This window comes from Tinamus guttatus, unplaced genomic scaffold, assembly GCF_059628265.1.
Source record: "Tinamus guttatus ecotype Peru unplaced genomic scaffold, ASM5962826v1 Tinamus_guttatus_pri_ptg000710l, whole genome shotgun sequence".
NCBI classification, from domain to species: Eukaryota; Metazoa; Chordata; class Aves; order Tinamiformes; family Tinamidae; genus Tinamus; species Tinamus guttatus.
The window spans coordinates 2163448-2180468 of NW_028289244.1; the positions used below are offsets into that span (position 1 = coordinate 2163448).

The following is a 17021-nucleotide window of genomic DNA, read 5'->3' on the forward strand; positions in this document are numbered from 1 at the left end:
GCTCTGGAATCTGTAGGGATAAGTAATGGGAAGCTGAGATTGCTGAACAGATCCATTGGAGCTGCCTTGGTGATTCCCTGCTTCCCTGTGAGTTTTGGAGTTTATCTGTGTGTTTATCTTCTTTATTTTGCCTGGTACCAAATCAGATGTTTGACAAAAATCTGCTACAGACATGTCTTTATCAGCCAAAGTTAGATTCTCTCTGAAACACAAAGTAAGTTTGTCAAGACGAGCTCTTCCCAAACCCATATAGACAGGCAGCAACAATATTACCTCCTTTAATTCTTCTAATTCTTTATTAGTATAACAATCTGATCATAAATGGACCTTTTCCCCCAGAGAAACTAGAGGCAGCTTGCATGTTGGGGATATTGGGACCTGCCGATTAAAATCCCTCTGCTCTTGATGCTCCAAAGTTAGTGCTGGAGTGGAAAATATTTTATCGTCATCGCTGTGTGGTAGGGCTTATCATCTGGCTCTTTTCCAAGCAGGAAAGAGAATTATTTCTTAAGCTTGTCTGCTTCACTGCCCATGGGGGCAGCGCTTTTCTGCACGGTGCCCTGCTGAAACTTGTCCTAGCATCCCCTGGCCGTACATTTGTCCTTGTGTCCTTGGATTTCTTGGGCAGTTTTTACAGTTTCTTGAAGCTTCTGATTTATTTTCTCTCACTTCTGCCTTTATATGGTTGTTTTCACTTCCCCTTCAACCTCGGTTGGCTTTCTAACCAATGTGGCTGTCTTTATCCATTGCGGGATTGTGGCTTTTCGGCCCCAATTTACCTAGGCGGTTTTCTCCGCACTGCGTTGAATCCTCTCCAGGCCCCATGGGACCCAAGGCATGTGTCTGTTCCCCATTGTTTTATAGACATTGTGTTTCCATAGTATGAGTATCCATGTGAAAACTGGGAAGGCAGCAAGGAAGGAAGAGCTTAAATGAGCAATGCTTGTGGTCCTTGCAATGCCCAGGTGTAATAAACCACCGCGTTTAGAACATGCTTGGGAAGGACTATATCTAGGATGGGGCTTTTCCAGGGAATCGTGGCCTGGGATTAACACAGCCCCGCTGGTGTCCATGCAGGCCTGCTACGGCATCCTGAAGGTGCCCATCGGGAGCTGGCTGTGCCGGACCTGCGCCCTGGGCGTCCAGCCCAAGTGTCTGCTGTGCCCCAAGAGAGGGGGAGCCCTCAAGCCCACCCGCAGCGGGACGAAGTGGGTCCACGTTAGCTGTGCCTTATGGATACCTGAAGTAAGATGCTGTATCGGGCTCTTTGGTCGTGGGGAGGGCTCGGGGTGAGGGGCCATGCCCAAATCCCAAACTACGAGTTGGGTGGATGAAGGAGGAGGGTGGCAGCGCTTGTTCTGCTTGCCCGTGTCTTTGGGTCCATAGCTCTTGCCTGGGGATGAGGTACATTTGTGGCACCTGCCTGGGTGGGATAATGCTAATCTTATGCACCCAGCTGAGATATTCAGCTGTGTCCAAACAACATATTAATCCAGAGGAGGCAGCACTATTGCCCTCTAGCATAAATTCCTTCCTTCCATTTAATCCATATTTGGTTCTGGGTCTGAGGGTTTTTTCCAAATTACAAGTAACCTTGGGGAGAAAAAAAAAAAAAAAAAAAAAAAAAAAACACCAAGATCAAAACCCTCCATCCCTTGTTCTGAGTGCCGCAGACGTTCCTCTATAGGAGATTTATGCTGGTAACTGGTATTGATGTTCTGTCCTCTCCTTTGTGAGCAGGTTAGCATTGGATGTCCTGAAAAAATGGAACCCATAACGAAGATCTCCCATATCCCGGCGAGCAGATGGGCTCTGTCCTGCAGCCTCTGCAAGGAGTGCACAGGGACGTGTATCCAGGTACATAACCCAGTGCTGAAGGTTCCTGGGCCTTCTCGGTTGTGCCTGTAGCAGCCACTGGAGAGTCTCAAGCTGTCAGGGGGTTTGGATCTGGCCAAGGTTTCCTTCTAGTCTAAGTCCATGACAGAGTAAAGCTGATGGCGGGGAGCACGTACGCCAGTCAGACATCACTGAATGTTGTTATCTGTAATTATTTAATGTCTTGAGTGCTGAGAATCTAGATTAAGTTTCTTTGCACAACACAGTAGTGTTGCTGTAGTGACACTGTAATTACTGGGACCGAAAACGACCTTGATTTGAAATGGGGAATGTCAGGCAGTGAGGCGTGGAATAGCCGCTGGAAAAGTAAGATACCCCCAGCCTGAAAGCCCAGGTGTTTCAGAGACCAGCAGGGTCAGACGTGCAGCCTTTCTGTTCAAGGGGGAACTGAGAAGCTCCAGGACTCGCCAGCCCTGCCTGGTCTTGCAGCGGGGGATCTGCTGGGCGCTCTCCTGTGTCACCCCAGCGGAGCAAACCACTGCAGACGCCTGATTTCCCGCTCTCCCCGTGGCTAAAGAAGGGGCTAACTTTGCATTTTGGACCAGAGGCAGGACCCGATGGACTTCGCTGCTACCAAAGCAGGGCAGACCTTGCAGGGATCATCCTGGGGCAGGGAGGAGAAGCCGCCGTCTGCATCACGGTGCCTTTGGTGGCAGAGCGTGCAGGGAGCTTTGCTGTGTCATCCGTGTCCGATTACTCCGGCTGTTTCGTCCCGCTCCGGCTGCGCAGGGCTGGTGCCTGCTGCTTTCTTGGGCAGAGCAGACATGGAAGCTGCAGCCGTCCTGCGTATGCAGGAGGACGTGGAATAGCCATTAAGCTGTGAAAAATCGGGAGACAGTTTCGGGTGTGCTCCAAGCCCAACGGATCCCCTCCTGTGCCGAAACAGGAGCTGCGTCTTGGAGGTCACAGCGTGTCGGGGCAAAAGGAGCTGCCTGGCTGAGCAGGGTGATGGAGATGGGAGATCTGCAGGCCCCGCTGCGTTGATGCGACTGCCTTGGCTTTAATACTTTAAGGGAAGCTATTTGAAAGCAATCCCTTGAGCCTGAAATGAAATCTCACAATATTTCTTTAAACCTCCAGCGTTGACTCACTCCTTTCTGCCGGTTCGGAGTGGATCTGCTTATTCACGCTGCCAGATGGAGGTACCTTGTCATAGCAGCAACCGCTTTCAAAGAACGGAGAGGCAGGGAGACGAGTCAAAGACTTGGCAGCATCAAAAAGATTTCAGCTTCCCGGAGACTTCATCCTCTTAGCGCCGCATCAGGCGTTAGCTGCGAGAGCCTTCCCGTCGGCTGGATTTGCATTAAAGGTCACCTGCAGCAGGACGGGGAGCTTTGTCACCTCGGCTCCTGACAACTCATGGTTTATAAGTCGCCGTGAGATTGTCACCGAGAGGACTCGGCGATGCCACGGGGCGGGAGGAGGGAGAAGCAGGCAGTGCTGTTATCTAAGGGATTAGGGGGTAAATCGGCAGCAGGCTCGCCCTTAGATAGGTAAATGTGTTCTGAACTCATCCGGGGTGCAGGGCTCTGTTTTGAGAGCTGGTGTTTGTGGAGCCCGTTTCTGATCCGTGCCTGTTTAGGCAGGTGTAATCTAACCCCCCGGCGTCAGCGCTTTAGGCTCGTGATGCAACTCTGAAGAAAAGGTTGTTTCGGGTTAAAACACTCTGCTTTCAGCCTCTACAGAGAGAATTAGATGCTCAGGGCCTGGCAGGTGGATGGCAGGTAGGTAACAGCTTCCAGGGGTGGTTTTTCCAAGCAGCCGATCGGACCTGGGCTTTGCTGGAAGGCAAACAGGAGGAGCAAGGGCTGCAGACTCGGGTGGGCAGGGAGGATTGCTGATACACAGAACCACAGCTGGAGAAAACATCTGCCTCTGCCACGGCTGCAGCTCGGAAGGGGAGGCGTTTTGCATAGGCACCAGGCTCCGTGCATCTAGGTGCTTTCCCCTATCCAAATTTGGCCACCAGAATGGAAACAAAGAGGGGAACTCGAAAGGCTTCTCAGTGCTTCCCTTGTCTCTCATGTTGCTGCACATGCCCAGCTGCTTCCCTTGGTTTTCCGCAAGGAGATGCGGACCTGGTGCATGCGGTGCCACGTGGACTGGGACACGGCGCTATAGATGCACTTCTCCAGTCTCCTGGGAAGGGGAAATCCTGACTTCACGGTGGTTCTTGTGCTCAGACGTGAGGAGATGTCCGGATACATTAGAGGTTTCTCAGTGGAGTTGCCAGAGCGGCAAGGAGAGTGCCAGGAAGGTCCAATACTCTGGAGGTGCCAAGGGTGCCCTGCGCTTCCCGCTGTCCCCAGGGCCCAAGCTCTCATCTCATCCATGAACCCACCAGCCCTTGGCAGCAGATTGCCATGGCGCAGCAGGAGGGCACCTGGTGCCGGGGCTCTGCCGGCAGACACGTCACCCTGAACAGCACAGCCTCTGCTGCCACCCTCTTCTAAGCTGCTTTTGTGGAGAAAATGCTTTGGGAGGAGAATTCCTGGGTAAGCATCACCTATTGCTCCTCCGCTGCTTGCCATGAGCTGGAGCAGAAGCCGTCAGCTCTGGAGACCAAACCTAAAAACCACCGCGTGGCTTTTGCAAGGCTGCAGAAACGTCGTGTCCGCTGGCTTGGCCGGAGCTCAGTACTGATGATTAATCTGTCCTGCAAACCTCCCCTTGCAGCTCTGTTGGCTCCTTGGTGCTCCGGTTATCCGGCACGTTGAATCCCAACCTCCCACGAGGAGCAGGTTGGATCCAGTGGCTGGCTGTGCCCATGGGGGCTTGGAGTCACCATCGTGTTTTTGTTGCCTGCTTTCGCCAGCCCCTGGGTAGCCACGCCAAGCGGTACCCGGTATTGGAGGCCTGGCAGCCGTGCTGCCTGCCCGTGTCCTATTTGCATTTTGGGCACGGTCTCTGCCGGCTGCCGTTTGCCATCTGTTGGAGGAGAAATCCAGGACGGGTGTCACTCGGTTCCCTTCGTTCCTGCCGCTCGGCTTCCCTGCACACGTGTGTGCCGGGGCCGTGCTCCTGCCACCGTGACGGACACTGGGCTCGTGGTGTCTGCCCGAGGCTCTTGGTGTCCTCACTGGGCTCTTGTGTCGCTTCCTGGGGCTGCAGGAGATGCCTGTGCGGTTTAGTTTAAGGGATCCCAGCGGTTGTGCCAGAAGAGAAGCGACTGCAGCAGAATTACCATGTATTTGGGCTACCTGGCAGGAAAGCTCAATGCAGGCTGCTTGCAGCTGGCAAAGGCCACCAGCCTGCAGGTGCCTGTAAAGCGCTGAGAAGCGGCTCCATCACGCGCTGCTGTGTCTCCTTGCCCTGTTCCGTCTCCCTCGGGCACCTCGGGAGCAAGCACACATGTGCCAGTGGCCAGTGCCCAGTAACCCAGCTCCGCCAGAGAAACCTGAGGGTGACAGCCAAGTTCTGCTCTGTTCCTTCCTCTTTTGATCCAAAAATGTGTGCTTGGATGGTCTGTCCGTCACGGCCCTCCCGGACGAGGGTGAAGGCTGCAGCGCAGTGCAGCCTGGGGAGCAACCAGCCTCGCTTTGCACTGGCTTGCTCGCACTTTCCTTGGCAGCTGGGATGGGCCAATGTCCTCTGGGTTATGGTGTAAATAATTGCATTAAAATTTGGGTAATGATGAGAGGAGACATGCATGGGAAGTGCTTTCTGCTGAGGCAAGTAGGTGAGATATGTGGTAGCCCATGCAACTCAAAGTGACTGCTAACTAGTTACTCACTAACTATAACTCACTAGTGACTCACTAGTCACTACTATCCAAACTAGTCACCACGCCATGTCTAGAAAGTTCCTTTTCAGGATGTTTTGTCCTGCATACACATCAGTATTTTGTTTTTTTCAATGATGCTCATTAGGAGCTATGCAGTGTGGAGAGGAGAAGCTCTTGGCCGTAGAGGTGGTGCACGGGGAGCATCACCGGCTCCGTGGTGCCAGCTCCGCGCTCCGACCTCGGCCCTGCTGCCCGCGTCCAGCGGGAGCCACGCGGCAGTTTGTGGCTGAGGGAAAGGGAAGAGGGGCTGGCGGAAGGAAGCGGGGGAAGCAGAGATGTGTATCTCTCCATGGGGAGAAATCCATCCGCCTCCTCCGTGCCTCTGCAGCGGGTAAGGCAGGGGGTCCTGCCGGTGCTCCCCGCGGCGCATCCCGCTCCGTGTAACCCGCGCTCTGCTCTCCGCAGTGCTCCATGCCCGCCTGCATCACGGCGTTCCACGTCACCTGCGCCTTCGACCACAACCTCGACATGAGGACTATTCTGGCGGACAATGACGAGGTGAAGTTCAAGTCCTTCTGCCTCGAGCACAGCTCCGGCGCCACCAAACACCCCGAGGAGGCACGGACAGAGCCCGACCACGGCCAGCTGGACCTGGAGAAGGTCACGCTGCGCAAGCAGAAGCTCCAGCAGCTGGAGGAGGACTTCTATGAACTTGTGAAGCCTTCGGAGGTGGCGGAGAACCTTGACTTAAGCGAATCACTAGTGGATTTTGTCTATCAGTACTGGAAGCTAAAGAGGAAAGCCAACTCCAACAAGCCACTGCTGACACCAAAAACGGACGAAGTGGACAACTTGGCCCAGCAAGAGCAGGACGTTCTCTACCGGCGCTTGAAGCTCTTCACGCACCTTAGGCAAGACCTGGAGAGGGTGAGTACAGATTTTGCTTTATTGCAGATCCCAAAACAAACCCCATCTGGCCATTTTCAGTGCTCCTGAGAAAGCTGTGTCAAGCTGTCACGGTGGCTCTCACCAGGGCAGCACCAGAAGTTGCTCCAGGTAGTTAATATTAAAGAGCAACCTGTTGTTTCAGGTGAGCTTTGCAAACTGAAGACACAGTTGTGCTTTTGCACATGAGCCTGGGACATGTGTGGTCCTGGTCCCTAAATCACTGTGGGTGACCGAGTGCAGCTGCCGGAGCTCAGGGCCGCACGTCCTGCTCTTCCTTCCCTGTTCCCTGACACGTCCCGTGCTTGGCCCAGGGAGGATCTGTTTGTTTGCCCTCCCTGTAGGGAACAGCAAATCCTGGCCCGACCAAAGTCCAGTGCCCAGATGAGAGCTCCGGGTTTCCTTCCCGCTCCAGCCCTGCGGCACCGCTCCGAGGCGGCACGAGCTGCCTCCCCAATGGCATCATCGTTGACACTGCTATTTCTATGAGTTTTGGTAACAAGTCTAGCCAAAACTCTGTGTCTGGGATTGCCTGGCCCATAAAAATACCTTGACCTAAGAGTTCAGACACCAGAGTCACCGGGGTGGGTAACACAAACAGGGCTCTGCCCTCTGATACCCACTGCCTCTTGTGCGCCTTGCAAGGTCACAAATTAAAGCTACAAAAATGCCCTATTGCCTGAAAATCCTTATGGAGGCCCACCCCCCGCCCCCTTTTTTGAACTTTTTTACCCTCTTTGTCTCTTTTTTTTGGTGGTTCTTGGTTTGTTTGTTTGTTGTTGTTCTTGTTTGTTTAATCTTGTTCCAAGCTTTGTTCACACTGGCTTTAATCCGAGGCCCTGCAGCCCCCAGCACTGAGCGGGCGCCTGCAGGTGTGTGCGAATCCCCACGGCCTCCGAGCCCAGCGCGGCCGCCGCGTTCCCGCAGGAATGCAAACTCCTGCAGAGGAGATACCACCCAGTGCTTTGATATGCAGGTTGCTGGAGGCCCTTGTTTTCCTTGTAAAGAAATTTTAACCTGATGTTTCCTTCAATCCTGAGCAAAAAGAGGAGAACGTAATAAGATATATAGTTTATAACTAACTTGTTCCTATTTACAGCTAGGGGATTACAGGGGGAAAAAAAAAAAAAGAAAGATAGCCTCTCTTCTGTCGTCTATACATAGGTCTAATTCTATAGCATTCTTTCTCCTGAGCCTTTCAAATCTCCTTTTGGGGCATTAACTCCTTTGTTAGGTCTGTAAGCAGTTACCAGGAGGTTAAAAAAAGCCAGTGTGTCACCAGCATCACTATTCCTGGGTAAGGCCATAAAACAACTCACCCCCGTTTCTCTGGGCTCTGGTCCCATTTGGTGGATATTGGTCACTAATACTTGCCAAAGCACAACTAAAAGGCTCTGCCACAATAATATCAATAGTTAATCTTGATTAATCATACCAGATGCTTGGCCCTGTTTGACACCTTGTATGCTCTTCTTTTGGGGTGGAATTGGGGTCCTGGGAAGCAGCGGTGCTGCAGTGCAGATCCGCATGGATTCCAGCCTTTGGTGGTAAAAGCTAAAGATTAACTCGTTATTGTTTCTGATCAGAAGAAGATAGGATAAAAGGCAGGAACGAACCCAAAACTCTCCTCTGGAGGTATCCATGCATCCTTACGGCTCGTGTGTGCATCGCCCACGCACTCCAGAAAGCAGCCAGCCCTCTTGCCTCCTGCAGGATCCTGGTTTCCAGAGCCAGGATAGTCATTCAGGCTTTGAACCATTCACTGCTGTTTGTTTGTTTATTTTTCATCCTCATATATCTTAATGCAGTTGAGAGCAGGAGTCCTCTTTTGTAGTGTCGGTACATGCCGACATCCCCAGGAGGAGGATTTGGAGCACCTGGCCTGTGGAATTCCCAGGTCCCCTCGGGGAAGCTGCCCGGAGCCTGGGTTAAATGGAGACTCTTGCCTGTGCCTCCACAGGTGAGGAACCTCTGCTACATGGTGACGAGGCGGGAGAAGATGAAGCACACCATCTGCAAGCTGCAGGAGCAGATCTTCCACCTCCAGATGAAGCTGATTGAGAAGGATCTGTACCCAGGTCAGTACTTCTTCCCTGAGCTCGTGCTCGCAGGCACTGTTCATGCTGTCCTCTGAAGTCTCCTGCCCAAGCCGCCAGCGTCCCCAATGTCAGGGAGAGCTGTCCCCTCCTTTGCCATGTCATTCAAGCACGGTTCGTGTGTTGACTCTCCCAACACTCAGCTCTGTGCAGAAACACATAATAAAGTCATATCCTGGGTGACCGGAGTGTCAGAGATCCTTGTTTTTGCAGAACCCTCTTGATCCCCCTCTCCAGGGGATGCCATGGAGCTGCTGCTGCTGGAGCGCTTGGTGCTGGCACCTCCGTTTTGGAAGGAGACTGCAAATCCTGGACACAGGGCTACCAGCGTCGGGGTTTTAATGCAGCAGCTGCCTCCCTGGCATCTCAGAGCAGCTGCTGCTCTGGATCTGCTGCTGTTGCCTTTGGCTCTGTTGGGAACGGAAGGCTGAGCTGCCCATGGGCTGGCTTGTGCTGCTAGATGCCGCCTCCTTTTAGCTCTGATAATTCTCTCTGCTCCAGGGATCTCTTAGTGGAGAGCATCATGCATACTTCATGCAAAGCCTCTGGCACCTTTTTTATCAAGGAGCTGAAATAAAGTTGGTTTCTTTCTTTGCTTTTATTCATATTATTATTTTTGCCTTTTTAACCATCCATGCCCCTAGTGCCTGGTCCCTCCTCTTCTCTCGGTGGCAGCACAGGACCTGAACACTGCAGCTGCAGAGCACTTTCCAGCATCAGCATCTGGTGCTTTGGCTGCCTCTGCCACCCGTTGTTGTGATTGTGGCTTTGCAATTACGTTTGGAGCCATCACGTGTTCGGGGTTTCTGCAGGAACTGTCTGGGCTGAGTAATCCTGGACAAAAGTTGCCTTGCACTGAGGTTTTGGAGGCTGAGCCCTGTGTGTGTGGAGGGCCCTCAGTGGGTCCCTCTTGGTGGATGGGCCCAGGACCCAAGGCAGGATGTTCCAAGATCAGGTTTGAGGATGCTGGAAATCTGTCCCCACTGACACAAATCCCCAGCTGTGTGGGTTGCAGCAGTGCTCCCTAGCTGCCCCAGGGCTGGTCGATGGGTGCAGGTGACAGGCCTGATGCCCAGGTGAGAGGCTGACGGGTGAGGAAGAGCCACATCCATGGGCTAAGGGCTCTGCGGAGCCGTGCGAGCGCGGGGGCCGCGTTCCCTGCGCTGCAGCTGCCGAACGCGGGGAGGAAATTACAGCCCTGCCAGCGATGACCTCCTGTGGGCACTGCAGCATCAGACCCGGGACTGCTGCTCGCTGTGTCTCACACCCCTGCAAAAGCAGCAAGTGGTCGTCCATCCGCCCGGCCCCTGCTTGTGCAGCTTGCCCTGGCGGTGAGGAACTCACCTTGCATGCGAGTCTGGTTTTTAATGGTGGTTACTGACCAAAATCTGCTGGAGCTGCTCCAGGGAGGATTTTGGCCCAGGTGTTTTTGGAATGGCTCCCACCTGAAAACTCAGAAGTAGAGGTTTTATTTTTCCCCCATTGATAAGTGATGATTTAAGCAAGTGATCTTTAATAAAACTATGGAATTGCCATGTAAAATGAACCCACCTCGATTCCCCCCTTTTTTTTTGAATTATGTTTTTGCATGAATTGGAGAGTAGACACTGTCTGGCATTGAAACCTGCTACTTTCCTGACAGATTCCATTTCGGAGAGTAATGTTCTCATTTCTCTTTAGAACCCTTGTGCCGTCCAAGCGAAGTTATGTTTTTATTCTGAAAGTGAAGTGAAAAATAATTCTGCGTTTCTGCTGCTCTTTGGCAGCAAGGTAGCAAATACCAGTTCTGCTTTTGCTTCTCTTTCTTGCAGCGAGCCCTGTGCTCAGGAGGGGCTCCTGGCCGGGCATCCTGTAAATGCTCTGTTAATCCCTCTCGTGCAGGTGCAATGCAAAGTCCTTCCCAAATGCCCAGGGTGCTTCCATGAGGGCAGAGGGGATGTGATTCCCTCTACCGATGCCTTTCCAGTCTCTCCAGTGCAATAAGCTGATGTGTTTCCGCAGCGCCGCGTTGCATCCTTAGTGTTGCTGCTCCCATAACTGTGCAGCTCTGCAGAGCCTCAGGCTCAAGCTCCCATCTCACCTCCCATCCCAGCTCCTCATTTTGGTCAAAGGGCAATAGCCTTGGCCTTCCAAAAATTAATAGAAATGTTAACACGGGGTTCCTTGGGAGAGTGACCTAACGGAGCAAGCAAAACCCTTTGGAGTATTTGGCTTGGCAATATAAGCTGTGCTTTTGCTGGGTAGTTACTTGTTTTGTTTACCCCAGAGGAATAATTTAGGAAATGGTGATTTTTAGTTGAACATCCATATAGCTAATTATTTCTGACGGTTATATTTCTGACTTTCTATAGGACAGTGCTCATCATCTTTCCACCTCTATCCTGTTAGGTTGAATAGGCTGCTTCAGTTTTACAGCTCTCCTGAGAGAAAAAAAGGAGGAAAAAAAAAAAAAAAAAACACTCTTGGATTTCTTAACCCATGGAGAATTTAGGGTATATTTGGCCAAAGAAAGGGCCGTGCCTGGGAGCCGCGTGGGAGCTTTCAGGACTTTGCAGGAGCTGCGTCCGGGGTGGCCTACTGGCCGTAGCATCCCTGTTACGTGATCTCACATGGAGTTTTCCTTTCTTTCTAAAAAATACCAGAACAAACTGGGAAGAAGACAAAGGGTAAGAAAAGTGACCTGAGAAGGAAAGGAAGAGATGGTAGAAAAAATAGTCCTGAGAAGACAGAGAAAAGGAAATCGGTCAACGAAACTGTGTTGGGACAACTGGGTAAGTCTGGTTTTACGGCCGCAGCGTTACCCCCACAGTGCCGTCCTGGGAGCGCAGGGGGTTGAGACCACCTTGGTGCAGGGGCACAAAGCAGCCTCCTCTGAACCCCGACTGGGAGGGTGCAGTGTAAAAAATAACTAGCAGAAATACCAATTTCAATTTAATAGTGATTTATTTTATTTTATTTTGCTTTCTGTGATAAAATCAGACTTAGCCGCGTCTGGAGCAGCACTCGCCCTGTGTGGGCTGGGGGCTGTCCTTGCAGCCACTGAGTGGAGCGCTCGGTCAATGTCAACTGGCCACGTGCTTGGGATGGCTGGTCTCGTTGTGTGTGTCAGGAGCTCCCGGCCACCCGAGGGACATGTGCAAAATTCAGCTGGTTTTGTGCAGAAAAAGCTGACTCTGCCTGCCGTGCTCTGTGCTCCGGACCTTCCCACGCTTCTGCTCGTCACCCTGGGCGAAAAAGCAGAGAAAGGTCCTTTTCAACCATATCCTTGTTGCAAAGAACTGGAGCATCCCTTGAGGTATCCCTTGAGGTGCCAAGTGGCACTGGAGTCCCATCCTGGTGGCGAAGGGACAAGCTCCTGGCATGGGACTTGATGTGAGCTCTGCGCACACCCACCCTTGCACTGCATGTGGTTTTGCAAGGGGGAACATCCAGCAAGTTGCATGGATCATGAAGCCCTCAAGCTTTTCCTAAAAACAGGCAGGTATAAAGATGACAAATCAGACTTCAGGCGTTCCCCCGTTTGTCCTGCTAGCTGGTTTTGGTGGATTTCCAGTCCAATGCAATCAGCTGCTCATGGCCATGCTGAGCTGGTGGGTCTCCATTATGGGGAATTAAAGCTGGTGAGGCTTGTGCAGGGACTGGGTTTTAGAGCTCCTTCTCTCCCAGCTTCTTGGATGCGTCCAAGCCCATAACATTCCTCTTGCTCTCTCCTCAAACATAATTATCAGGACGTTTTGGAGCTTTTTCTGTTATAGGTTGGTGTTGCTGCTCCTCTGCTTGAGTTTTCACACCTCTTGAGTGGTTGCAGATGGTTCTGCAGCTCACGTCCCTCCCGCCTTATCTCTGCATGTTTTATTTGGCTGGTTTTAAGCAGTGTTCGGAAGTCAATCCCCTTAACCCGGTTGTGGAGTGTGGAGCGTTGTGGCCATGTAAAGGTGGGATGGTTCAAGACCATTGCCAAGTTGTTTGCTCTGGATTATGGGAGCTTTCTGCTGCTCAATGACCTGTTTCTCCTTGCACGGTGCAGAGGTTATTACAGCTCCTGCCCCTTAGGAACCGCGTCCAAAGTGATTCATCTTCATAGCAGCAGGTCAGATCCCGAGGTCCTGGTCTTCATCCCTGCACCTTGAAGAGGAGCAGAGACCTTAATGTCCAGCTTGGCTTTGGCCGGGCCTTCAACCAGGCCAGCAGCACCCAGCTTCCAGTAGCACCAAAGAGCTTCAGCAACACCCGTGTGCCCTAGTTATTGGGTTGCCAACGGGAAACTGGGCTATTTCTGAGGCAATTCTCTGTTTTTCTCCTCATGTTTCCAGGTCTGTCGACTTCCTTCCCCATAGACGGCACCTTCTTCAACAGCTGGCTCGCCCAGTCGGTGCAGATCACGGCTGAGAACGTGACCATGAGCGAGTGGTCGCTCAACAATGCCCGCCACGAGGACAGCACGGCGGGCCTCTCTGAGGAGCTGCTGCAGGACGAGGAGACTCTACTGAGCTTCATGATGGATCACTCCCTGCGCTCCCCCTTCAAGCAGAGCGAGGCCACCAAGAAAGCCAAAAGCAGGACGAGGACGAACACTAAGAAAAAACTGCCCAAAAACAGCCTGGACACCATCTTCAAGAGCCGCCAGGAGGCTTCGGGGCAATGGACTAACACCGCAAGCGACTTGTCGGACGAGGCGACGAAGCCCCCGGCTCGCGACGCCAGGGCTGCCAAGGCAGAGAAGGCGGCAGCCAAGGTGCCCACAGAGCGACGGGGTGACACCAGGAAGGCGCCCAAGAAGGGAGCCGTTCCCAAGGCCGGCGACGCCAGGAGCTCGGTGAGCAACGAGGAGGAGACGGCGGCGTGTCCCGCGCCAGAGCCCAGCCCCGCGGCCCAAGTGCCTGACTCGGTAGGTAGCCCCAAAACCGCAGTGAGGTTCAAATTACCAAAGGAGAGCCGAGGGACTCGCCGTTGCCAGCCCCCCAAAACCGAGGCCGGAACGCCCGGCAGTGGCGGCGAGCGGTCCCCGGCTGCCTTGCGCCATTTCGATGCCGAGACGGACGGCTACTTCTCGGACGCCGAGATGAGCGACTCGGACGTGGAGGCGCGCGGCGGGCGGGCGCCGCGCGGGCAGCTGGAGCCGGGCGGCGAGGACATCGTCAGGATGAGCATTTTGGCGTCCTAACGGGGTGCGTGGCCTCGACCCAGTGACAACTGCCATGTCCAACCTCCGCCTGGTCCCGCGAGCGAGGGGGGTTTTTAACGTGTTGCGTGTATATATATAATCATCCCGGTTCGGCACTGTTGTCTCTTCTCTATCTGCCTGAGATCCAGCTTCAGCTTCACCCACGTAGGTTCCTGTGGCAGTAGTTGTCCCCTCGCACGTCCCCTCACGTGGCCCGCGGGACAGGGCACGCGGCGCGGGCGAGCGTGGCCGCGGTGCCGTCCCCGTCCCCACGCGCACGGCGGCCTCACGGGCATTACTTCACGAGAAGGGAGACGGCCCCGTGCGCGCCGAGGAGGAGGAAGGAAGATCGGCGATGCTAAAACAAATAAAGCACAAAACAGGCCTGCTGGAGGAAAGCGCTCGCGGTGGAGGAAGAGCAGCGTAGGCTTGGTGGGATTTTTTTTTTAATTTTGTTTTATTTTAAGACTTGTTTTTTCTCTTCACCTTTTTGGTGCGGTCGGGATCCTTGCAGAGCCCAAGTGTGGGGATCAGGAGGGCCTTTCCCGAGCCGCCTTCACTCCCCATCCTTCTCCAGCGTGGCTGGAAGATTTGCTAACGGGAGGTCCTGGAGGCCACTGCGGGTCCTGGAGGTCACTGGACCCCCACGAAGGTCCTCTGAAGAACGCAAGTGGCTTGCTCACGGCAGTGGATTCGCTGTTAGCGAGGCCAAAATGGGAGCAGGGGCAAGGATGGAGGAGAAGGGGTCCAGTAAAAACAGCCGGAGGCTGAGGGAAGGGGTCTCAAGTGCTCCGGCCCCATGAGGTCCCAACTGTTGGCCAACATGAGCCAACTCCAAGGGCCCGTCATCCCGGGCTGCACGCAGGAACCCCATCTCGCACCCCTTCTGTCTCCTCACAATGAGGAGACAACAGCGGTCGCCTTCACCCTTCCATTTTCCTCCTAAATGCCACAGTGGCGATGGCGAATGTATTCCTCCCTATCCTTTTATTTTTTTATTTTTTTATTTTATTCCTTAAGTCCTGGTTACAAGCTGTTGACTCGTAGTGGGAGGGTGATTCACAGAAGCTGACATTATAAATATTACAATAATTTAATGCATAAAATGTCCCCAATAAGCCTTAAATGTTGTTTAAAAGCCCATGTTACCTATGAGTCAGGCGAATTTCCATGTTTGCACTTAATTGCACCATTACTTCGGTTTTGGCTTCAAAGGTCACAGTTAAGTCGTGCTACGTGTTTTATCGGAGTGACCCCAGTGTGAGCTCAGGGAACAAAAAAAAAAAAAAAAAAAAAAAAAAAAAAGGAATTCACTGAAACTTTTGTTGTTGTTGTTTTTTAAAAATAAAAAAAAAAGTTTTAAAAAATATATATATCAAAGAAACCTGGGACACTTCTGCAACTGGTTAAACCCATCACTTTAAACAAGAAAAAATACAAAATCCTTGCAATTGTCAAACAAATCAGTCAAGCAGTTTTGTGGATGCCAAAGAATCTTTTTTGACAGTAAAGCAGCACAGCCAGATACCGGACCCTTGTCACGATGCGAAAGTGGAAGTTACTTTAGCACCCAAGGACTCCAGCCACACTCATGCGCCGCTGCCGCGGCTTTCGGTTCCAAGCTTGCGCCGAGGGACGCGGCCGCCGCCGGGACTGCGTCCTGCCCTTTTGATTTCCGATGCTTTTTGCTCATTGCACTGTGAGCTTTTCTTTTTGGAAACTCTGAGACTCCGCAAACGGACTCTCTTGGTGTTTTAGAGTAGGTCATCTTTGATCAGCCTTCAAAAAAAGTCCTTATTCTCGAGAAAAATTGCAGCCTAGCAAACCCGTTGCAGCCTCGCTGGGGCCGGTACCCGGCCCGGGTCCCCCCGGCACCGCAGCGAACTGCGACTGAACATGCCTGGGAACGGTCCTTGCGTGGGGAACCACAATGCGCTTGTTATCAGCGACAGCAGCAAGGAAAAACATGGAAAAACAGCAAAACAGGAACCACCAGTGTTGCAAATCAGCCTAACACGTGGAGGTTGGAGGTGGAAAATCTCCTCGCTCGAGGCTCGGTATGTTCAGATAAATGTTAAATACAGTAAATAGGACTTAGTTTATCTTATCAGGCTTGCGAGCTTTAGCTACAGTATCCTAGTTATAAGAGTCATAACAATAATCAATACGCTGCCTTTTAATGAATCTCGCTTCCGTGTGCTTCACTCAGTTATGGTATACAAGCACTCCACGACTCGCACCGTACGTACACAGCTTCATCCATCCGCTTTGGCACGACTCAGTACGGGCAAGCAACGAGCAGGGGGCTTCAAGGAGCAACCAAACCCACAGCCCCCCGAAAGCAGCAGAAAAAAGAAAAAAAAGACATTTTTGCATGCGTGCAACGGGGATCGAAGCGCAGGGGATGAGCCGGGCAGCGCCGCGGGCGGAAAACGCACAAGGGGGGGGCTATTTTTTTGTCATAAATGTATTTTGAAGCGACTCGAAAGAAAAGAGGGATTTATTTTATTAGAGAAACGCCGTCGTTCGGTGACACGCGGCAGGAAGGGACATTTGCACTGGAAAAACCCTCGTCGCGACGCTGCCCGCCCTGCCCCGCGTTTCCTCCGCTTGCACCGGCACCTTCCCGCGGGCGCCGGGGGCAGTTTTGGTTGCTCGTTGGGGTCCCCTCCTGCAGTTTGCTCCATTCCACACTCCAACCAGACCCGCTTCACATCAGTTTTTACAGGAAACGATATGAATGTCGCAGGAGGCGGAAAACCCTTCTGTTTTCTTTGTTTCAAAGAACGTGATGTGCCATTTGTTAATATAAAAAGAGAAATATTGAAAATATATTGAAAAGAGCAATTTTAAATTATTTTTGGCTTATGTTGCAATATTTATTTTCTTGTATTAGAAATTCCTTTGTAGAGAAAAAAAATGTATTTTTCATTAATGCAAAAACCTATTTCTCCTTTTTGTACATTTTCCATGTTAGTTAATCCTTAAAGCAATATGATGTTATCAGACTCGTTCTGTGTGAGACTGTATTATGCATGCTCCTTGTGTTGCCTTGGACTAGCTCTGTCTGCCATTATTTTCATCATGTTTAGATACAGTGTATGCTTTGATACACATTGGGACCATGGCCCATTGCTTACGGAGAAAACAGAAAAAAAAAAAGAGAGAAGAAACCTTTGCATTCCTCAATGTGTTG

General features: G+C 52.2%; 1 protein-coding gene across 1 annotated transcript in view; it reads left to right on the plus strand.

The window, feature by feature from the left end:
* The window catches only part of JADE2 (jade family PHD finger 2), a 40411-nt gene extending 26395 nt beyond the window's left edge, over positions 1-14016 (plus strand). Inside the window, exons 7-12 of the mRNA XM_088536925.1 lie at positions 1078-1245; positions 1741-1857; positions 6086-6547; positions 8526-8643; positions 11304-11432; positions 12975-14016. Coding sequence (XP_088393051.1) covers positions 1078-1245; positions 1741-1857; positions 6086-6547; positions 8526-8643; positions 11304-11432; positions 12975-13825 — 1845 coding nt within the window. The 3' untranslated portion in view covers positions 13826-14016. The remainder of the gene's footprint in view (positions 1-1077; positions 1246-1740; positions 1858-6085; positions 6548-8525; positions 8644-11303; positions 11433-12974) is intronic.
* Positions 14017-17021: the final 3005 nt, after the last annotated feature.